At 36.8% G+C, this 25,021-nt stretch overlaps 1 protein-coding gene across 2 annotated transcripts in view; it reads right to left on the reverse strand.

Moving 5' to 3' along the window:
• AMBRA1 (autophagy and beclin 1 regulator 1) overlaps positions 1 to 25,021 on the reverse strand; it is a 158,822-nt gene that overhangs the window by 20,248 nt on the left and 113,553 nt on the right. For both annotated transcript variants that reach the window (XM_070936292.1, XM_070936284.1), the window contains one exon: positions 11,166 to 11,305. In XM_070936292.1, the coding sequence (XP_070792393.1) occupies positions 11,166 to 11,305 (140 nt within the window). The remainder of the gene's footprint in view (positions 1 to 11,165; positions 11,306 to 25,021) is intronic.

Consider the following 25,021-nt stretch of genomic DNA (forward strand, 5'->3'; position numbering starts at 1 on the left):
GGACATATTGTTCAGTGGGTGGTATTCCTTCTTTTGAGAGCAGGGCATCGGAACATCTTTGTACATGCAGATGATGACAATAAAAGTATCCTATCCTATCATATTCTATCCTATCCTCTGCCTGAAGCATTCTGAAACAATGCCCAATCCAATCATTTTCATTACACCACCCCTAATACTTAGAAGTTAGAAGATAAACATGTGATCTGAATGAAAAGCTGCTATAAAATTAAAACAGCTGCCATTTGACATCCATAACAGATATACTAGCTCAGTGAAAACATTCAATGGTAGAATAACTTAAAGATAATTTCTTAAAGGATCAGCTAATACTTAACGATGCATGTATCACTGAATCTGCAAACTGGTGGCAGTTTATTATATATGTTATTTGCTTCTTTTATAATCTTGTTAGTCATTCCAGAAGAGACACCTTGTTAAAAATGGTGTGATTTTTCTTATGAACAATGATATCATTTAAATAGCATTAGCCAAAGCAAACGTCAGATTTTTTACAAACAGGTGTTAAGGCTGCACTGGAAGTATCTGATGAGCAATACATTAGATTTCATTTTACATATTTTACTTTAACTTGAGTTATAAATTCTTATGCCACTTGCTCAATGTTTTTATATATGTCTTCCAAATTTAAAAAGCTTTATATCTAGGTGATATTTCCTAGCAAAAGGAGAGGGAATGAATGATAAGCTCAGGAATGCTTTTCTAAGCACCAAATGACTATCTTTAAGAGAATACTTGACAGTTGAAAAGGAAAGTTATGTATTTATGAATCCTAGCTGACTTGAGAAAGCTCTCTGACTAGGTGGAGCTGAAATCATTATTTTCTTAGCCTTTCCCAAGGGATAGTTGGCCCATAGTACTTCTATGCATGGTTCCAAGTTTAAACTCAGTAGCACATTTCCTGAATTCAGGTTTTTGTTTTTTTTTTTTAATTTGATTTATATGCCGCCCTTCTCCGGAGACTCAGAGCGGCTTACAATGCGCTAAGCAATAGCCTTCATCCTTTTGTATATTTGGGGGCTTATTGCCCCCACAACTGGGTCCTCAATTTACCTACCTTAGAAAGGATGGAAGGCTGAGTCAACCTTGAGCCTGGTGAGATTCGAACCTGCAGTAATTGCAGGCAGCTGGTCTTAATAACAGGGTGCTTTAGATCACTGTACTACCAAGGCTCTTGGTAGTACATTGACAGTTAACCTGTCAATGGGCTTGCACAGCTCCCACGCATACATCACAATTTAAGATACATTATTATTATTTATTTCCCATCTTTATTATTTTTTATAAACAACCCAAGGTGGTGAACATATTTAATATACCTTTCTTTCTTCTACTTTTCCCACAACAACAATTCTGTGAGGTGAGTTGGGCTGAGAGACAGTGACTTTCCCAAAGTTACTCGCCTGCCTTTCACAGCTTAAGAAATATTTCAAAAGTATAATATATTTAAATTTGTCTCTAACTATACAATACATTTCATGTTACGATATCACAAGCATGTAATATTACAGAATAAAGTATGCAAATAGTATATAGACTATCACATGATTTCATATACGCATTAATTCTGTTCCAAACAAAGAACAAAGAGCAGTTTAGCTGTAAAGCAGTTTAGCAACTGTGTGAGTGACTGTGATATGACATTTAAAATTATCTTACAACATAATACTTAGAAGATCGAAAGTGTTTTAAAATAGTCTTTAAATGAGTCCAAGTTTAGTGATGACTCTAAGCCTTCCATCTTAAGTATAATTTGGAACGCCTGTCTTGTAAAATAGCTGGCATATTCATAGCCATAATACAACAATTTGAAAATTGAGGTGATTTGGCAGGATTTTATGAACAGCTTTGCCAGCTCACAGGAATGTCTAAAGAAGTTGCAAATTAAAAAACCTGAATGTATCCTAAACCATATATTGTCAAAATCACCACCGGTCAATTGCAAAAGACAGCTTTACTTGGAACAGCTTACATCCTGCAACGATACCTTTAACACCATCAAACAAGACCATCTGTCTATCCAAGGTCTTTGAGAAGGACTTGATAGGTGGATAAAATTATCAAATAAGTATCTGGATAATTATGAAACAAACCATAATATATTAAAAATCTACATGGTGAGTCACCCCAAGAATGAGATGGACGGTATTCTTAATAAAAGTATCCTTCATAAAAAGGTACCCACAGTATCTGAGTTGATAGTTTCCATACTTTTAATTAAATTTATATTTTCCAGCAAGAACAAAAGAGAAGTTGCCAATAACTAAAGTAAAACTAACAGCTGTGCATGGAACAAGAGCCAAAACATTCTTATTTTAGTTGGCTTTCAGTTCACGGCATGAAAATTTAAACTTTAATATCCGTTAACAGTCTGAAGCAAGGGGTAATGAAAACCAAATTGAAGGATTCCTATAACACAGAGATGGCAAACCTTTTAGGCACTGAGTGCCCAAACTGGAACACGCGCATGTGCACGCGTGTGCATGCCTATGTGCGCCAGAAACTGGAAGACCAGCTGGCTGGTGCACATGTGCATACCGTCGCCAGCTGGTCTTCTGGTTTCCGGCTGGTCTTTGCGCGCGCCAGGGCACCAGAAACCTGAAGACCACCTGGCCGGTGCACATGTGCGTGCTGGAAACCAGAGGAGCAGCTGGCAACAGCGTGTGTGTCCACAGAGAGGGCTCTGCATGCCACCTCTGGCACGTGTGCCATAGGTTCGCCATCACGGCTATAATATTTACTCCCAGGATTTTTTATCTCAGGTGGTTAGAAGAAGAAGAAGGTTGCTAGTATCAACTTATATAGCATTTTAAGTCATGGGTCCAAAGCATCTGAAGGGCTCTTCATCCTGTATATAGAACCTCATTCTGTACTTCAGGTTATCCTCAGAATCCTCCTCTGGGTGCTCTTTCACGCTATGGTGGGACAAGAAGCTAATTTGGAACAGGCCTTCTCAGTGATACCCCTCGAACACTAACAGCAGAATGCCCCTCCAGAGTGAGGGCATTCCACTGTTTCCTATTTGGGTAATTCTTGGCACCTACTTGGTTTTATTTCAAGTATCAGGTAAATACATTTTTTGTTTCCTGTGTCTTTTAATATATTAAGATTTTAAATATGCTGAATGAAACCATTTAATTTTTCTGTTATGCTTGCCTTGCTAAAGAATTGCATTTCACTTATTGTTATTTGAAGTTTTTTTTAAAAAAAAATTGAAACATTTTAATAGTGTGATCTTAATGTTTTGCAAGTGAGCCCAGAAAAATCAGTTCTGAAGAACAACATGTTAATTTTTAAAATAATAATAATAAAAAAAGACAGAATTTCATAGTCAGGTCACTTTCTGTGATTTTGCCTCTCAGTGACTTTACCTATTGGTAAAGTTATTGGTAAAGTGATCGCAGGGCTAATGGATTCCTAGGGATTTTCTGTCTAGTATGTTTAGCACTCCTGCTGAAACTCTAGGTACACCCACTCTATTTAGCTGCACACTAAATTTGCTCTACGTGTTGTCCAAGGCATGGAGTCTCAGTAAGGACTGAGAGTGATTATTAACACATTAAAATCATTCTCACACACTGCAATAGAAAACTGATAAGTACTGAATAAAGTAATGTGGGAGAGGGTTGTATTTATTACTGATGTTCTTCTACCAGAAATGACAGTCTTTCCACAATATGAAATAAGACCTTTGTGGCAATTGATAATCTACCCATATTCTTACTAAATTCCAGCCAGGAACACAGGATTATAGTTGTTCATAGTGTGACAATTTATGGCATGATCTATAGTCAGATACTTCTATACAATGAATATGGGTAGTGCTATCAATTCTGTCTTTTTTCCTACACATCCTTTGCTTACTGTCAAAGCTTTCAGATTTTTCCAGCAATTTCAGATGCCAAGGAAAGCAATTTTTCTTTCACCCTCACTCAAATTAATTGCGTGCTTGTAGAGTACAGAGTCAGACAGCTATTTACTTCTAACAGCTAGAATAGGATTAAGCAGGAACTTTATTTACTTGGAAGTATTTTCATTTAAAGTATAAATTGTCATAAGGAAATCCAGAACTCTTATATTAATGGGTGGTTTAATCATCCTAGAGCAAAAAACTATTTTTCCCAAAACCCAAAAATTCTAAATAAATATCCAGAATAAATCCATTATTGGTCATCTATATTTTTCCGGTCATTCTTGGAATAGCAAGGTAAGAGTTATGACTCCAGAGATTGTTCAAGATGCTTCCTTCAAGAAAGCTGAAGCTGTTGTTGCTGTGTACTCGCATACACACTATCCATTTATTTCCAGCAGTATTCCACTCTTTCACACTGCAGGTAAAGCCTCATGTTAATAATGTCAGGTAATATATTTTGTTTCAGGTACAAGTGGAGATTCCAATCAGAATTATGCATAAAACCAATAGGAAATAAAGTTCTGCTTTTTAGGTACCAAACGTTTGATCTCTATTGAAGTAGGAAGAAACTCAGAATAAAGAAAGAGAAAACAGGTTATTAAAAATAGAGCCATCTATTCCTCATCCCAGGAAGACATTGTTTTATTTCAAATATATCAGCTGAAGCACAAGGAGAAAGAAAATTCTGCAGCTTTGGTATTTTTTTTTCTTTTTTAGTGATGATATCAATACGGTTGAGACTGCACAAATATTCCTAAAGCAAATAAAAAATATAGCTGAGTGGACTCTGTTCAAATGCATGCTGTTTAAGAAGATGAGACCGATAGGTTTAGCATATGTGACCTGTGACATTTTATAACTGCCTTAAGAACCAAATATTGCTTCTGCTGGAAAACAGGCATTCTGTGTAAAGTATAATAGCTTGAATAAAAAGGCTTAGATTAGAAAATTAAATCACGTTAAAGATGATTTTTAAGAGAGTATTAATTGCTATAGCCTAGAGATGTAAAAATTTGGAAGAATGAAATGGAGGAGGAGGAGCCTCCCCATTTATTCAAAACCCACACAAACTTTTGGGAGGAAAATTAGCACTATTAAAACATTTAAGGGTAACATGTTATTGTAGGAATGTAAAATGCATTAATAGGTTTGCTCATAAAATTCTTTTATGTTAAATTTCAAGTGTGGTTAACACTTGACTCAAAAGTGAGCAGAATGAAAGTTTTCTCACAAAAAATAGTAAATTCATTTATAGTTTACATAACATACCAATGTAATTAATGTTTTAAAATATATTCAATTCAGAGTGTTTACAGTTGTATAAAAAAATACACCATGCTTTCTTTGATTTCCTCAATCGTCTTTATTTTCGTAATGTAGTACAAAGACATATTTTCAAAGTTTGGAAAAGAAGATCCTTCCAAATCCAAAGTGCCAGTTCTGCCTGGTCCATCTCTGGACCAAAATACACATCTTCTAGGCAGAATTGTTCGAATGTGGGGAGAATAGAAAAGGGCCAGGGTCTTAAAGGTGGCAGCCAGTGGTGGGATTCAAGAGCCTTGATAGTACAAGGGTTTAGTGCACCCTGTTATTAACACAGCTGCCTGCAATTTCTGCTGGTTCGAATCTCTCCAAGGCTCAAGGTTGACTCAGCCTTCCATCCTTTCTAAGGTAGGTGAAATGAGGACCCAGTTTGTGGGGGCAATAAGCTGACTTTGTATAAAATATACAAAAGAATGAAGGCTATTGCTTAACGCATTGTAAGCCGCCCTGAGTCTCCGGAGAAGGGCGGCATATAAATCAAATTAAAAAAAAAAATTAAAAAAAAAATAACAACCGGTTCTCTGCCCTAATGACCAGCTGTGTAGGCGTGGCTTGGTGGTCATGTGACCATGTGGGTTGGCCTACTCAATGTCACTCACGTCGATGGGCGCTTCGCCTTAGCTGTTACAATGTAATAAGGGTTAACCAGAGAGGCAGTTTCTGTAAGCAGGGCAATAAAGATTAGGCTAGAAACAACACCAGAATATTTCCTTCCTGCCTTCCTTACAGGATTAGCCCTGTAAAGTGGAAAAAAACAAAATAAGATTTCTTCCAACAACCGGTTCTCCGAACTGCTTAGAAAGTTAACAACTGGTTGTCCCAAATAGGTGCGAACTGGCTGAATCCCACCACTGGTAGCAGCTAAGTGGAAATAAAGGACAGTAAACTGCTGGGAAAACATAGGAGTTGGTAGGAGAGGAATAGGATAACATTTAATTTTAACTGAATTTTAAATATAAGATCTCTATTGTTTTAGTGTTTTATAGGCACATTTATTAATTGAGTGTAAGCCATCTAGAGACACCTTTGATGAGATGGGAAGCATATTAGTTTATTAAATAAATAATAAATTAAAATAAATTAAAATACAATAAAATAAACATGGCCTTGCCCTACTTGATTTCTAAGATTCCTCCAGTTAAAATTCAGAACAATCAAAACCTTCCCAGTTTCCGTTCAGCCAGACTGAGATCTCCAAATGGTTCTGGCTGAACTTCCAAAACACAGTATATTTGATTCATGGTTACAAGGGAATCAAATTTTTAATTTTCTACAGGTAGTCCTGATTTCCAACAGTTCAGTTAGTGACTATTTAAATTTACAACAGCACTCAAAAAACGTATGACCACTGCAACATCCCCATGGTCACGTGATTTACGTTCAAATATTTGACAACTGATTAATATTTATGACAGTCGCAGCATCCCAGGGTCATGTGATCATCTTTTGCAACCGTCAGACATGCAAAGTCAATGGGAAAGCCAGATTCATTTAACAACTGTGTGACTAATTTAACAACTGCACTGATTCACTTAACAAACGTGGCAAGAAAAGTCGTTAAATGGGATAAAATTCACTTAACAAATTTCTCACTTAGCAACATAAATTCTGGGATCAATTGTAGTCGTAAGTTGAGGACTCTTACTCTCTTACTCTCACTAATGTATGTTAAATATTTATTTACTTTCCTCTAAGACATGTGTTTCATAACGATCCCAACAGATGACTCTATGTTATTCTATTATAGTATTGGTGTTTCAAAATGTTTAAATCAGTATTCCAAAGTTACAAAGCATGGCATAGAATGTGGGTAAACAGCTATGACAGAATTCCTAGAAGAATTTAAAGAATCAAGAAGTAAATCTTACCAATGAAAACAAATTGCTTAATTGAGAAGTATGTAAAAAAACATGTAACGTATGCTGCATCAGCCAAAGACATGTTTTCCCAAGGCCTAATGCAGGTGAAAAGTTACCCCGAAAATAATTGTTCCTGAAGGGAGGAGAACCCCTTTGTGGGAAACTCATTTCAGTATTAAAACAAAGATAAGAACCTGGGATATATTTTTTAAAAATATCCAGGGCTAGATAGGGAAATCTAACTGGGATTGTGGCAGGAAGGAAGTATGACAATTGGGGATTAATTAACATGTCAGATAAGAATAATAGAGGTTAGTTACATAGTTTGTCCCTACCCTTCCTGCTGCTATACACCTCACTCAGAGTAATTGCAGGTTACTCTCTCATCTTCTGGTACTGTTGTTAAATACCAGGCCAATGAGTAATACAATGCCAACCTGATGTGTTTACAATTAAAATGTGGACTGGGAAACTAGGAGATGGAAATGTCCTCCTAGTACTTGACTCTGCACCAGATTAGATAAAGAAAGGGAAGTTGCTACATAACTTTGGAGATTCTCAGTCATTCAGGTCATGGTTGTCCCAAAGCTGCTTTTTCAAGAGGCAACTGGATTTCAGTTGCCTCTTGAAAAAGCACTTTTGGGAAGTTGCTACAATTTGTTTCTATGAAACTAAAAGCCAATGTGGAGAGAATGTTTATGACAGACTTAAGAGATTTTTTTGATGTCCTTTTCATTTCAACGCCGTTGTCTTTTTGTCTGAACTGATAAACATGGATCCATATTTGGGGTTGAGGATTCATTGAACAATTGTTCTGAATTATTTAAGCATCCATACCAAACCATCCATGGCTAAAACTTCATAGCCACCACAACCAACATGAGATTATCCAGACTAACCCAAAACGTGTAGCTAGTCACACTTCATGGTTTTACTTTGCAAAGCATATTCAGTTCCCTGAGATAACTAAAAAATAAATAAATGAAATTAATTTGAAACCTATTGGAATATAAGGGAAAAATAGAAACACAAGGCAATGGAGAAGCAAGTCATTCCCATTTCCACCTTTTATCCCTCAAAACCTCAATCACCTTTCCACTATAAACCCTCAGGGGGGGAAAAAACATTGTAAGGGATTGGAATTTTCTGGTATTATCTCCAGCTGATTGGGGAGTCTGTGATCCTGGGGAAATTGCCCTCCCCCATTTTAACATTAAAATAAAAATAAATCATGAACAGCTTCTATGTGTGGTGATTAAGTATCAAATATACTCAGCTGCTTAAGACACCAGGTTGTGTAGCATATAAACTATAGCATATGACTGCTCTTCAATTTACTAAAATTGTTTTAAATATATGTAGATTTAAGAGTTTTATACACAATATATCTCATACTTGTCCAGGTATTCTACAGTGAATGCCTGGATTTTCTAGCTACAAGCAAGCTGCATTATATCAATCAATGCTTTTAACGTATCTCAAAGGCAGAGGAAGAAGCATACAAAGTAAGTCATATATTTAGCGTACCAGAAGGCACAGTCATTAAACAAAATTCTGCTTAATTTGATAAAAACATACTATATTGCAAAAATGTAAAAGCAAAACTTTTAAAACTAATATATACATATGCCTGACTCCATCTTCAGAAAAGCTATGTTGTAAAGAGCTCAATAAAATCTTTAATCTTAACAAAGGTAATGTTTTAATTCTGATTCAAGATGGCGCCGATGTATCTTTTCTTTTATGTACACTGAGAGTCTATGCACCAAGACAAATTCCTTGTGGGAACACTTGGCCAATAAAGAATTCAATTCAATTCAATTCAATTCAATTCAATTCAATTCAATTCAATTCAATCCAATCCAATCCAATCCAATCCAATCCAATCCAATCCAATCCAATCCAATCCAATCCAATCATTCTATTCTATTCTATTCTATTCTATTCTATTCTATTCTATTCTATTCTATTCTATTCTATTCTATTATTCTATTCTATTCTGTTCTGTTCTGTTCTGTTCTGTTCTGTTCTGTTCTATTCTATTCTATTCTATTCTATTCTATTCTATTCTATTCTATTCTATTCTATTCTATTCTATTCTATTCTATTCTATTCTATTCTATTCTGGATGACAACATTATAATTTGGGACGGGGGGGGTTATTGCTCCAAATAAATTCCAGAATAGTATCAGCTTTAGGTCTCCTACAGCCAAAAAAGAAAAAAAAAATCCTGTGTTTTCTGCAAAACTGACTAATCTGTTATGGCTTTAGTTCACAGATGGTATCTATATGAACTTTAAGTCAGAGAACGAATCCAAGAGCAGAGATCAATGCAATCCTGTCCATTTTCTCGTCACAAAGCGTCCTGAGCCAAGGCTTATTATTCTTAAAAGGAAAATGATGCACTAGGGACTCTCTTGCTGGGAGGCATCTCTTCTACCGATTGAACGGTCTGGCAAAGAAATTGGGTCAGCCTCCAGAAATGCATGATAAGGCTGAAGCTATGTAGCTAGTAGGACTAAAAATTTGATTTAAAAGTGCCTCACAGAAGGTGAAAGTGCTTCACAGAAACTACAAATACTTTATAATGTATTTTAATAGATTAATTAATGATTACACCAAACTATAAAGCTTTAAGTCTGCATATTAGGATTGTTCTTTGTTGAAGTTATTACATATTAGAAAATCTGGCACTGACAAAAATGTGTTACTTTCAGATTAATAATTGCTATTCCTCCCAATGGGTTTATTCAACCGTAAATTTTGTGCACATCTACGTACAACTGGAAAATCAGTTTAGACTTCTATTGCAAAGCATATTTCAGCTGAAATGGAAAATAAATCTGTAAATATAGCAAGGAAGTGTCTGGAACCAAGGGATAGGATTTCACTAGTGGGAATCCTTATTTTTTTTAAAATACCAACTTGTTATGTAGAATAAAATAATTAAAAAATCTAATCAACAACCAAAGCCTAAATTTAAGTCTGACACAGTCTTATGTGTTAATAGTGTTCTAGGATGTGTTAATAATATTCTTCTAATCTCACCTATTCTTTGTTCATTGCTCCAGAGTATATGCTCTTTTCTGGAACTGTTTTTGCTTTATGAATTTTTAAAAGTATTGATTCCGTCTACTGGTCAGCTCCATTCTTTTTTATTGATACATGTTGCTTTTTAGAAATGTTATTAATTGTGAGTGGCTTAGATCTGCTATGGAGTTGGATGGCCTCAACATTGAAATAATTAATAAATAAAATAAAAAATTATAAGACATAAGAGATGAAAGCTATCTTTCTGGTTCTGTGCTATTAGGGAAGTCTTTACTAATTGAGTTACGCTTAGCTCTTTCAACATAATTGTGATTCAGCAATATATGGAAAGGCACAGCTTTTCTATTTCCACCAAAATTTCTAATTTTTACCAGAAGTTAGAGAAAACCAGTATAAAGGATTGAAGCAACTGAACACTTGAATCATGGCACATTCAAGTGAAAATGTCGACTGAAACCCCATTAAAAACCCAGGAGTGGAGAAGAGGAAATTGGCTGGCTCCACAGTATTATGAGTCAGATTTGTATCTTTGATTTTAATTATTCTTATTCAATATATATTTCCACCACAAAGCAATGGAAAATGATGTACCTCCTTTTTGTACTATACAAGAGAAGAAAAATGAACTATAGGGTCTCTGATTCTGTCCTGAATCAGAAGGGTTTCAGTTACACCTAGAAGAAACAACTTAAAAGTGTTTTATTACCTCTAGAATTCAGGTCAATCTCTGAAATGAGGCTTTTTCCTTTCCTTACAACAATGACACAGATTTGCAAGCAAAGTTACTCAGATTTCCTCTATTTTCACAATCTCCAAATATAACTCAAGCCCATTTAACTTTAATAATAATTTAGGTAAAAAAAAACAATAAAATTTCATCATAAAAAAGATTTAAATTTAATTCCAAATAAATTACTGAAAATGAGCAAATGGTTAAAAAGTTTCTAGTAAAATCAAAGTTTATTATATTCTTCAAGTTTTAAATCATGCCACTTACTCTGGTCGGCAAATCACCAGATCCCCTTTATTAGTGCCATAAGCTAATCCTAAACCCGGCTCAGGTAACCAGCGAGCAGAATTTATGCTGACGTGTCTCCTTTGATCGGCAGGCATTGGGTACAAGACATTGAACACTCTCTAAAACAAGAGAAACAAAATAGAATTAACAATGATTCAAACATGCAAAACTAAGTTTGGAAGAAGATCATGTCCTGCAAATAAAATAAGTAATATGAAAACAAAGTGAAAAATTTAGTATCAATCATCCTCAACATTAAAAAACTAGACAGCAATCTTTCCAGCAAAATAAGTCCAAGTATTAACAAGTCTTGGGATTGTGTAATCTACTACTGGGCTGGACATCAGAATGTTATTAAGTCACTCTACAAACATTGGCAAATATCACAGACACAAAGATTCATACATTAGTAAAATATAGGTGCTTCAGTTCTCTATTGCAGAAAAACACAAAACTGGTATGTATCAAAGTTGAAACATCAGAGAATGATGTAAACCAGAATTTTAAAAGGGAGAATGGAATGGGGAGAAGGAATCAAGCTTACTAAATATTTATGTTTAAATCATGTGATCTTTTAATTTATTGACTCTTACTTCTTTCTCCTCTGATCATATAAGGATATGAAGATGTTTTTGATGCATGTATGTATGTGTGCACACATTAGACCAATCAATCCATGGCAAGGGGAAAATATCTTCCTTCAAGGTTATGAACTGTAACTGTAATCTACTAGTCCAGAGCAGGTTGGTAAATAAGGTCTTTTCAGTGTAGGGCTGAGATGATTGGCCCAAGTTACTCAACTAGCCTCTATAGCTAGAACCTAGCTCTTCTTACTCCTGGTCCAGCACCTTACCCACTACATCAAAATGGCTCTAGTGTGTTTGTGTATAGGTGTGTGTATTAAAAAAAATAGTGGATAATAACAGCTACTGAGAAGTTAATAGTGATATATCAATAAACTTTCACATCAATAAAAGGAATGTTAGTGGAATACATAATGACTTTGCCCACTTTAAAAAAAACACACAGATAACTGTTTTGGGGCATTTTATCTTCCCAAAAAGTAAGTGGCATTTGGAGAACTTCAGTGTAATTTGAGACTGTCAACTCTTTGGTGTTATCGTTAATACCTACATGATTTCAGCCTACCTGTCCTATTCTCTTGACTGTGTAACAAAGAAACCAATATACACTGATTGTATCTGTTGCCATGGAGATTATGGTATGCACTCCAGTTTTAATGGGGCTATGATAACAAGAAGCCTTTTATAAGAGCAAAGTAGCGTTTATTCAGAAAAATAAGCATTGTTTTGAGATGTAAGAGGAAAAAAAAGAATACACTAGGGGCTCATAATGCAAACTTGCTTTATGAATAAACAATTTCTCTCAGGCAACTGCTTCTTGCTAAGAAATGTGGCTGGAAATGACTCCTTGGATCTAGCAATTGCTATACCACACTTACTGTTCATTTCCATTGGGAAATTGTAACTTGTCTGCATCTATCGGAAGAACTCAACTTCTTCACAAACATCAATTAATTGTCTATGACAGCATTGCTCCATATGGCCTTAATCATACATGCCAGGGATGCTTAATATTGTGGATTACAGGAAGGAGGATGGTTCCTACCACCCTGGTGGCCAAACTTCCCTGCAGGATTAGGAGAAAATCTCAACTCTATTGCACTGTTTTGAGGAGAGAATTTATCCTTCTATTCCTAATCTTTCCAGAAAAAACTAATACAAATACAAAATTAATTTCCCCTGATATATCTATCATTATCAGATAAACAGAAACAAAACTATAACTTCTCTCTTTTTTTAATATACTTGATGTGAGAATAAAGATGGGACAAGTACATTTTTAAAAGATTCTTAAAAAGCAGCTTTATTGGAATAAAATAGAGAACAACTGTTCAATGATGGGGTGTATTTGTTTAATTCCCACTATACAAATACTACAAGTAGGATTAAGGAAAAAAGGCTGATTTAGGATGTATCAATCCATACTTAAAGTATGGATAACATTTCCTCTCTTATTCTATAGCAAATTTTCTGTCAAATGTCACATCACCCAATGATATCCTAATTTCATCTCGTCAACTTACCTTGTCAGATCAACAGTAATTGCAACATAAGCTGTCTTCTTGGTAGAGCTGACTTGTTCCTCACAAGAACACTGCTGTAGGACACAGAGATTACTCTTGTGCAGAGTGCTCCTGAGTGAGGTCTTCAGTATTTTGCCTATCTTGCTATGATGAGATTAGCCCATCAAGAAAACTGCAATGCCTTCCTATTGACTTTCTAAAACAAAAAATGAATTCACTTCTTTTTTTCCAGGATCTGCTCTTACGCCTTTGTTTATTTTTCTTCCAAATGTATGAATTTGTTGTTAAAAGCCTAAATCCTCAAATACTACTTTCTAAATTCAATCTTTTTAGGTAGTAAGTGCACACCTTGGGACTTGTGTTGCTTAACTGGCTATTAACTTGAACCCTTTCTTTAGTCTTTAAGCCACCTAAAATACCATTGGCCTGTGGGAGACAAATAATAAGTCTTAACTTTTCCATATAGTTCTGAAAAGTTTATTAGACAGAACAGACAAACAAACAGTCTGTCGGTCCTGAGGGGGAAGGAGAAAGATAGGAAAAATCAGATTGTTGCCTTTTCCCTGGTATACTTGAGGTCTCTCTACTCTCTTCATTTGTTTTAACACCTACATAAAATTGCTAGGAGAGATAATCCCAATATGCTGATAATACCCAGTTATACATCTCATCCTGGGATACAACACATACTGTAGCAGAAGTGTTGATCCAGTAATTGGAAACAAAGGATCTGGATGGGGAAGAACAGGCACCCTGCAAGAAAGAATGGCTGTGGGTTTCTGGATCTAATGATTCCAGGCCAATATTATTATTTTTAATTCTAACAGTCATGGTCTCCTATTCAGAGATGGGTTGCAACTTTGGAATCATCAAAGAGTTATAGCTCCTGCTTGACTAGCAGGTGGCAGTTCTGGCAAGAAGTGTTTATAGTGTATACTATATCTAATGTGTTAATTATGGCCATTCCTGGATAACAGGAGCCCGTTTGTAGTTTCTCATATCTTAGTCACTTCACACTTAAGGTTACCGTAATGCACTCTACATGGGACTGTTCTTGGCCTTCAGAAATTACAACTACAAAATGCAACAGCCTGAGAAATGATGGATATAGCAATATCCCAATATACTGGATTAACTCTGTTGCTTTGGGATCTGCACTGGTTACTGATTGTTTTACAGATAATCCATGGTGCTGGTTGTCACATTAAGGTCTTACATGGCTCTGCATCAAGTTATTGAGAGACCTATATTCATCTCCCATCTGATCAGATCAAATATTATCAACTCCTTTCAGGTCTTGTCTTTATAAAATTGCCACTTACCGTATTTTTCGGAGTATAAGACGCACCTTTTTACCCCCCAAAAGAGGGCGAAATTCTGGGTGCATCTTATAGTCCGAATATAGCCCCGCCCAGCTTCTGAAATGGAGGTTTTTGAGGCCGAAAAAAGCCTCTGAAACTTCCCTTTGAGAGGCTGAAAAAAAGCCTCTCAAACGGAGATTTCAGAGGCTGAAAAAAAAGCAAGGTGCAGAGCTCATAACCAACGAACCTGTTGCTAAAGTTCACCTCTGGGAACAGCTGATTGGGGGTATTCCAGGAGGCCGATCCACCACCAATCAGCTTTTTTCTTATTTTCCTCCCCAAAAACTAAGGTGTCTTATACTCCGGTGCGTCTTAAAGTCTGAAAAATACAGTATACTATGGAATTCCTACCCCTGAGCTACTCTTTTTCTCCCTGGTTTCAGTAAAGCAGCCCAACCTGGTTGTTCCATCTGGCACAGGAGATGGTATCCTGTGACTCAAAGTGAAGCACATGACCTTGTATTTTCTAATTTATAAATGTTGATGTTAATCTTTGTTTATATTGCAGGGCTTTTATGATGTTACAGCCCCATCAGATGGGAAAGACAATTAAGACATAACATTAGTGCACAAAGATTTTATTCCTGCCATATACAACTCTAACAGTATCCACACAAATTGTCATTTTATACTACATCTGAAAAATCCTTCTTGCCTTTTGGTTAACAAAGACCAGTTAGCTATCGCAGAGTAATTGGCCATTGATGTTTCCTCAGTCAAATACTTTAGGCTCCAATCATTCAAATTTGCCCATCATTTATGGATTCATTGTTGTTTGGATCTCTACATGTTTGGAATAAAAGCACATTTCACCTGCTTGTATATCAAAGTAGCCAAAAACCTCCCATTTAAAGAAATATCTGAAAAAGTTCTAATTTTAATTTTTGCATTGATCAAATATATCAGTAACCAGAAATTATAGGAATAGTTAACTTCTTTCCAATATTTGATTGACATTGCTATTTCCTACTGCCAACTTATTCCGAAACACAACAACAATATAAAGACACAGTTCTTGGGGCCCTTTGAAGCTAGGGATAATAGCCTTCCTCCTTTAATTTTTTTCCCCTCACAAAGTATCTCCCCAATGTCTTTTAAAGTGTTAAATCTTCTCTGCATATTCAGTAGTTTCACATATAGACAGAAAAAACATTCCACAACAGTCTTATTTTATATCTTTGCTTTACATTTCAGCTCATAAATGTATAAACTTAAGTCCATTCTCATCTGAGCTGAGCAGTCAAACTAGCTCTTCCTATTGTTGCTCTAAACCAGAATAAATAACTGAAAATAAATATCCTTGAAGCAGCAAGGATATTTAATACACTGAATCACAGAATGAATATGTAGTAAGCCTCTACTACATGTACTATATATTGTGCTTGTGTACTGTTTTTAACAGGTTAATTCAGTGCACAAAAGTTAAAACAGACTCTTCTTGATATTGGTATTAATGAGACCAAGATAAAGTCATTGTCAGAAACCTGAAAGAATTCCACATCAGATCCTTTAGAGTTGAAGGAGAATTATAGATAATAAAGCAACAGAAAAAGCAAAACAAAACCTAGCAATTGGAGGATGGCTACAGGGATAGTAACGTAACAAAAAGAAGTGGATACAGAGGGAAAGAAGTTGGGAATGGAACAACTACAATGATTCTTATATGTGCTACATGATGTTAAAATTTGTGTTTTATCCACAGGTTTGATATTATGAGATTGTTTTTTACTGAGAATTCTTTAAAAAAAAAACTCTTAATAGGATTAAAATGATCAACAATATGGAATATTAAGTTGACTATCCTTTTTATTGTAAGAAATTGAAACTGAATATTAACCAAAAAAATATTTTGTAAGAAGATGGGTGCTGGCCATTCAAAAAGCTTTCTCTTCAGTTCCGATGTACAGAACATTTTAAATTAGTTGAAGCAATATAAATGAAGTAACTGTTTCTTGATTTTTCCTGGAGCTATACGTCCTTTTGATTTCACAATTTGCCAGTTCTTAAACTGCAAAGCACCCTTAAGATCTGTTGACCTATAACTTCCATAATCTCTAACCAATATAGCTAATGGTTGTACTCTCTGGAACCAATAACATTACTGTCCAATAATCTGAAATTTAGAGAAAATTGTTGTAATGTGTCATCAACCTAAACAGGAAGCCTAATGAACTGAGATTCTAGGTTTTTCAAAATAAGCATGAATCCCAGTGAAAGTTACATTGTGTAACTCTCAAAGAGCAGTTATTAATTTTCTTCTAACTAGCTGATAGTTGACAGTCACTTAAAAGAATTTTCTACATAATTATCTGGTCTGTTCCCAAGAAGGGATGTAAGATCATTCTTACTAGAACACTTTGCCAGATTACTTAATGTGAGATTCAATAGCTGGCAGATAAGCAATGAATGACAATTTACAAATCAACCACTCAGAAATGACAATGCTTTAGCTGCTTTCTAAACCTACCTTTAGAATGTACTTAAGCAGCTATTAACATTGTCATGGAGATATCGTTTCAATCCATAGTTTGGGCCAAATAATGCAACACTCATTTTCTATTTGAAGTTTGCTTGATCTTACTGAAAAATTAATTTAGGTTCAAAGTCCATCTCATTCAAAACAATTAAAATAGAGAAATCCCTCTCCTTCAAAAAGGGTTGGGGGAAGTCATATAAACCTTCATATATGGGGGACACAATATAATATAGTTCCTGTATCTGCGTCTTTTCTGGAACCTTTCAGGGAAGGCGGACTGTATACACTATTTCTCTTACACTTTCAAATGTACCTTCTTATATAACTGCTGAACGCCAAGCCTTGGATAACTCCTAAAGCACTGTATAGAGACGTGATGGCAAACCTACGGCACATTTACTGAAAGTGGCAAGCAGAGCCATCTCTCCGGGCACGCCAGCTGTCGCCCATTGCTGTTCTGGGTTCCAGAGCATGCGTACCGGCCAGCTGGTCTTCGCGCACACAGGAGCGCCGGAAACTGGAAGAGCAGCTCCCCGTTGCGCATGTGTGTTTTCTGTTTTCAGCTGGTCTTCGCGCACACATGTATGCCAGAAACTGGAACCAGAATAACTCACATTGAGGGACGCCTCACCCAGCACCTCCCCTCCCAGCCACTCCTTGTTGCAAATGGCAGGAAAATGGGGAGGAGGATTTTCCTGCCTGTCATTTATTCCTCAAGCTCAACATAGACTGAAGGAAGTATGGTAAGGGTAGGCAGGAAAATTCCCCTCCCCATTATCCTGCCGTTAGTGAAAAAAGCTCCATTCTGAACCTTCAGCGTTGCAATTCTGGGATATGCTGAAGGGTCAGAATGCCTCTGCTTCAGCACAGAATGACTTTCGCCCGTGTCTTTCTGGGCGTGGCACTTCTGCCTGTTGGGCCACTTCCCGAAGCTGGCAGCTCCGCAGCCAGCTGCTTTGCTTTTTCCCTCTTTTTCCTCATGGGAGGCTTGCGTGGTGCACCAGCAGAAGGTGAAGGCAGAGGCATGGGGGAGGCAGAGGCGATCCCAATGCATGAGCCCCTCTGTCCCACATTCTCTTGGCTTGCCTGCAGCTGCATCAAACAAGCACCAGCATGGGGCATCTGGATTGCCTGCCGCACCCATGCTGGTGCTACTGCGCAAGCCTCCTGTGAGCCTCCCAAAAAGAGGGAATTGGTACTTTTTATGTTACTTTTGAAATGGACACAAGAACTACTTCTGCATGATTTCTCTTAATTTTTGCATTTTTTACATATCTAATTTTCTCCCTCCATTCAGTGGAGCTACTGCAGCCTGTCCTTTTAAGGTAGTCTCCAGGAGGGAGGGGGCCGGGGGGGCGGGACCATAAAGGGAGCAGCAGCTCCGCTGTGAATGGAGGGAGAAAAGTTAGGATTCTCTCTGCTGCATTTAACGTTGAATTCTGTGGCAGAGAGAATCCTAACTTTTCTTCCTCCATTCACAGCGGAGCTGTTGCTCCCTTTATGGTCCCCCCTGGCCCCCTCCCTACCGGGGACTACCTTAAAGGGACAGGCTGCAGCAGCTTCACTGTGCATGGAGGGAGAAAAGTTAGGATTCTCTCTGCTGCATTTAACGTTGAATTCTGTGGCAGAGAGAATCCTAACTTTTCTCCCTCCATTCACAGCGGAACTGCTGCTCCTTTTATGGTCCCACCCAGCCCCCTCCCTCCCGGGGGGTCGAAGTACCTTAAAGGGACAGGCTGCAGCAGCTCCACTGTGAACGGAGGGAGAAAAGTTCAGATTCTCTCTGCTGCATTTAACGTTGAATTCTGTGAAATATTGAGTGGCCAGAAGAGGTGAGCAGCGACCATGCGGGGCCAACCAAGGGTGATTACTATCAGTTCGGCGAACCGATGACTATCGTCCCTAGCGGATTGCCCGAACCGGTCTGAGCTGGTTGGATTTCACATCTGCTCCACACCCTATCTGAAGTCTCAATTAGGATGAAACAGTCATGTGATGTTTCTGGTGGTCAATGTAGCTCATTCAAAACAAGCTTTCAAAGTACAAGATTAATTTCTACATATCAGTCTAGCTATAACTTCATTTGCTGCATTTCTCTGAATGCTTCATACCAGGCCTGGGCTTCAGATTTTGCCAATGCTGATCCAAATCAAGAGGATGGCTCTACTGAGTTGGGGCTCTTGAAAACGGCATCTGAAGCCTAGAATTGGAATGACGTATTGAAGATACATGGATATCATTTCCAAGACACTGCAGAGTAGAAAAATCCTAATTAAGATCTGCTTGAAAACTGAGCAATATAATAGAGAGCCCAGTCTTGATAACTGATTCCACTGCTGAACTGAGTTGTAAGGAAGTATTTTTTTGCCAGTGTTTACTGATATTATCTTTGTCTTAACAGTTATCCCTTAACATTATCCCATAGTTGTTGCTTTCAAAATGAGCTCTAAATCTACAATACTTTTGTCTAACTATGTGATGTCATTTTTAAATGTTAATTTCTGATTTTGATTCCAGTTACGCCATTCTTATAATATATTTGGGATACAAGTTACCTAGAAATGGGAACAATATTATATTATCTCACACTATCATAAGCAATAGTTTTCCAAATTCAATTCTTAAAGAAGGAGGTGCTCAAAAATCCTCAAGATGTTTTGGCAAATATATGGATCTTAATATACTATGTTCTGACATGGTCTACATAATGAAGGGCCTGCTCCATTCAATAAAGCAGAAGTTACCCTTTTTATTGTTTTCTTGTTGACTCCATTATGCATTTTATGGTAGCTATCTGATCTTGTGAGATCTGTTTGGCATTTCCCTCTCCAAATATAGAATCCTACTTAAACATATGCTGAATTGTTTAGAATCTGCTTTTTTAGTTCAGGGTAAATGTTAAACTACATTCAGCGTTAGTTTCCCTTGCAATAAAAAAAAAATACAGCCTATCATGGTTGCTTATTATCAAATGTTCATACTTCTTCTACTTCTTCAATTAAGTCCTTCCCTGTTGTATAGCTGATCAACTTATTTTCTCTTTTTCTCAAGGAAGACAAGAAATTCCAAAAGGATCATGTTTGGCAGAATCTGTCTTCGAATGATGTTAGGATAATTAATGTCTGCCATCTGATGCCTCATTAGTGTTTTAAAAATGTATAGGGTTGAAGGCAAAGCAGGCTTTCAAAAATCTGTAATTTCTCCCAAAGCTCACGGTATAAGCAAATTTTGAGGGGGACAGAGATCTATTCAAACTGGATAATTTTATTAGACTCTCTAATTGCAGTTTTCTGAAGGGAAGGGTACGGAAGTACTACTTATATTGGAAAATTATTCTATTATTTTTAAAGGAGTTGATAGGGGATGGGTTTTTTCCATGTTGTTGTTTATGAGATCTGTAAGACTGTAGCATTAGTTGGATGTTCAACTTCTTCTGTCTACTTCACATCTACTAATCATCTGTCTTCTACTGCACTTTCTGCAACTTTGTAACAGAATCATTTTTGCTTACAGTTCTATTTATTTCCTATCCTCCCCTACACATCCTTCTAATTTTTTGCAAATGTTGCTTAGGATTTTTTTCATGATAAATTCCATTTTCATCCAAATTTCTATATCAAACCATAACAAAAATGAAATTATTTACTCCCTCAAACTTGAATGTTTTTTCCCCCAAGAATCACTCTTATTTTCCTTCTGAAGGTGTACAGTTTTCTTAAGTAGGACATCTCCTTGCTGCATATTGGGTTGTTTTTTTTAGTTGAATCAGTCCTAGATGAAATCCAATGGTCAGTACCCATCCCTACTCCAAACCCTATGTTCTCTACAAACTTTTGTTTGGGTAGCATGCCTGCAATAGAAATATGCTGATGTTACAAATGTATTAATTGTAATTATATGTGGGAATAATCTTGGGAGCCAAGAGAAAAGGAGAGCTCTTCTGCCTCATTAAAAAAGGTTCAGTCCATATTTCTAACGGCCAAATGTCAAGTGGCTTAATATGTTCCTAACACAGTATTAAGAGGCAAGACTGTTTAAACTTGAAACTGACACAGCAACAAGGATTTGCATTATTGCATACTGTTTAAAGTTACAGTCTTTTCTGAATATCTGGGTTTTTTTTCATATTGCAAACTATTATGAATCAATATGGAATAGGCCATTTTTTTCTGGAGAAACATACAATATTAGGGAGGCCTTTTTAATGACGGGCTATAACTGAGCAATCATCACACTTAAAATATGTACCCAAGATTTGGAAGTTCAACTGGATCAACCTACCCAGGAATGACTTCTGAGCAGCAGCTCCCCCACCTTTTTTTAAAAAGCCAGGAAGTATTTACATTATATAATTGTCCATAAATTCTGAAAAGTACCAATTTAGCATGTTTTAATAGTCTCCTTACAGCAATATTTAAAAGGCAGATATAGAAAAAAATTAACTCCCCTTTGAGTTAACACTGTGTCTTTATGAAAACATATTTATTGAATCCATAGCCTCCATCCTAATTTCTTGTCTTTTTTATAAGAATGCAAAGCTCCCTATTTTACAATACATCCAGGCAATTCTTATTTATTCTATCTACTATCTTGCTACTATCAGACCAATATGATTTAGTTTCTATGAATGTGCCCAAATTTTGCTGTAATTTTTAAAACCAGAGATGCTCTGAATGTATCCAGAACAGGGGTGAAATCTAAAATTTATTACTACCAGTTCTGTGGGCGTGGCTTGGTGGGGGGGGGTGTAATGTGACTGGGTGGGCATGGCCAACTTTTTTTTTTTTTTTACTTCTAAAAGCATTTTTTTCTACAACCTCTTCGGCCGAAGAGGTTGCAGAAAAAAATGCTTTTAGGAGCCTCTGATGATCAGGCAACTCAGCTGGGATCGCCAGAGGCTTTTAAAGGCATTTTTTTCCCTACAACTTCTTGGGCCAAAGAGGTTGTAGAAAAAATGCTTTTAAAAGCCTCTGATGATCCCAGCTGAGCCACACAATCATCAGAGGTGCTTTTTTTTTTTTTTACTTTTAAAAGCATTTTTTCGGCTGAAGAGGTTGTAGAAAAAATGCTTTTAAAAGTAAAAAACCCCAGCCTCTGATGATCATGCGGCTCAGCTAGGCATGGGGGTGGGGTGCTGGGATTTTTTCTACCGGTTCTCCGAACCACCCACCATCGTTACCGGATTGGGCGGTCTGGTCTGAACTGGGAGCATTTTACCCCTGATCCAGAATCGTGATGTAAATAGCACTGTTTTATTTTGTTTCATCTGCTATTAACTTTTTATATTCTGGTTGGTGTCTATAATAAAATAAATACTTGTAAGGGTTACACTGAAATTTGTCAATTAAGAAGTTATGCATGATTTTTAATTTTGAGCTGAAAGAGCATCATTAAAACCAAAATGAAATGTTATTGTGTTCTTGTTTGTCAAACTTCTGATTAGCAATGACAATGAACAGATGAAAGATTAATGAAGCTTAACTTTGGAAGAACACTTGAAAATATAACACATGAAATCTAAAGTAACCATTTACTGTAACTAGTCCAGAATTGACATTTTTACAGGCTAATCATACCACTTTTACATAACACATTGTTTAATTGTTTAGAAGGGAGAAGGGAAGAGGAACAGAATATTAATGAAAGAAAACAGACTCTTCAAACTTTTGGATAATGGACAATAACAGTCTTGAATAGCTTTGCTGCTTATTGTAAATATTTTTCTGGTTTTGGAATGAAGATATATAAAAGATGGGTATAATGTCATCTGACTCAAAATACAGAGAATTATGTGACTTCATTCTTTTGAACTCCAGCAAAATCCTATAGTTTCATATCATGGCCACTTTAATACAGAGAAGTAAGAATAGGTGAAAACAAACTGTCTGTCTAGACCTAGTCTTCAAATTGCTGAAATGCTAAATGAAAAACTTCAGATGAACTCAGGAATCTACCCCATAATATTTACAGTGCATTCAGAAAGTATTCAGACCCTCTTCACTTTTGTCAATTTTGGTATGCTGCAGCCTGATTCTATAGTTATTGAATTTCATTTTTTCTCACTAATCTACACTCAGTACTCCATAATGATTAAGTAAAAATGGAATTTTAGAAATGTCTGTAAATTTATTAAAACGGAAAAACTAAAATATCACATTGGCATGTATTCAGACCCTTTGCAACAACACTTGAAGTTTAGCTCAGGTGCCCCCTATTTCTCTTGATTGCTGCTTACATGTTTCTACATCTTGATTGGAGTCAACCTGTGGTAAATTAAATTGATTTTGGACATGATTTGGAAAAGCACACACCTCTCTATAGAAGGCCTCACGGCTGGCAATGCATATTGTAGCAGAGTAAAAGTCATGAGGTCAAAGGAACTGCCTGCAGAGCTCAGAGACAGGATTATTTCAAGGCACAGATCTGGGGGAAGCTGTAATAAAATTTCTGCTGCACTGAAAGGTTCCTAAGAACACAGGTTCCTCCGTAATTCTCAAATGGAAGAGGTCTGGCACAACCAGGACTCTTCCAAGAGTGGATCGCCAGCCAAACTGAGCAATTGGGGGAGAAGGGCCTTAGTAAGAGAGGTGACCAAGAACCCGATAGTCATTCTGATTGAGCTCCAGAGATCTTGTGTGGAGATAGGACAGAGTTCCTGAAAGACAACCATCACTGCAGCCCTCCATTGATCAAGGCTTTATGGCAGAGTGGCTAGACAGAAGCCTCTCCTTAGTGCAAAACATATGAAAGCCCGCTTGGAGTTTGTAAAAAAACATCTGAAGGACTCTCAGACTATGAGGAACAAGATTCTCGGTCTGATGAAACCAAGACTGAACTGTTTGACCTCAATTCTAAACATTATGTCTGGAGAAAACCAGGCACCACTCATTACCTGCCCAATACCATCCCAACAGTGAAGCATGGTGGTGGCAGCATTATGCTGTGGGGGTGTTTTTCAGCAACAGGGACTGGGAGACTGGTCAGGGTTGAAGGAAAGCTGAATGGAACAAAGTACTGGGGTATCCTCAATGAAAACCTGTTTCACAGTGCTCAGGACCTCAGATTGGGCCAAAGGTTCACTTTTCAACATGACAATGATCCTAAGAACACAGCCAAAATGACACAGGGGTGGCTTAGGGACAATTCTGTGAATGTCCTAGAATGGCCCAGCCAGAGCCCTGACTTGAACCCTATTGACCATCTCTGGAGGGACCTGAAAATGGCTATCCAGCGATGGTCGCCATTCAAATTGTCTGAATTTGAGAGGATTTGCAAGGAAGAATAGCAGAAAATCCTCCAATCACATCATACCCAAAAACTCGAGGCTGTAATTGCTGCCAAAAGTGCTTCAATAAAGTACTGAGTGAAGGGTCTGATGCCAATGTGCTATTTGAGGTTTTTTCTTTTTAATAAATTTACAGACATTTCTAAAATCTTGTTTTCACTTTGTCATTATGGGGTACTGAGTGTAGATTAATGAGAAAAAAATGAATTTCAACAACTGTAGAATCAGGCTGCAGCGTAACAAAATTGACAAAAGTGAAAGGGGTTTGAATACTTTCTGAATGCACTGGATAATAGGGAAGCTAGAACAGTTAGAGACTGGACTGGGATAAGAGAGACCTAGGTTCAAGCCACTGGATCATAATGTTCAGTGGGTAACTCTGGATCAGATACTTTTTCTTAGGCAGCTATCTCACAAGACTGCAACTATGAGAAAATAATAAAGGTGTCCCTCTGTGAACTATGTTGCGTTTTTAAAAGGAAGACAAGAATATAAATGCAATGAACAAACAAATAAATAAAATTGATTTTTCAGACTACTTTGATATGAAAGATATGTAATATCATCAAAGCTATGTAAGATTTGACATCAAGGTGCATACACTAT

The sequence above is a fragment of the Pituophis catenifer genome, unplaced genomic scaffold (assembly GCF_029215685.1).
Source record: "Pituophis catenifer annectens isolate HBS135680 unplaced genomic scaffold, rPitCat1.0.hap2 SCAF_1, whole genome shotgun sequence".
Lineage (NCBI taxonomy): Eukaryota > Metazoa > Chordata > Lepidosauria > Squamata > Colubridae > Pituophis > Pituophis catenifer.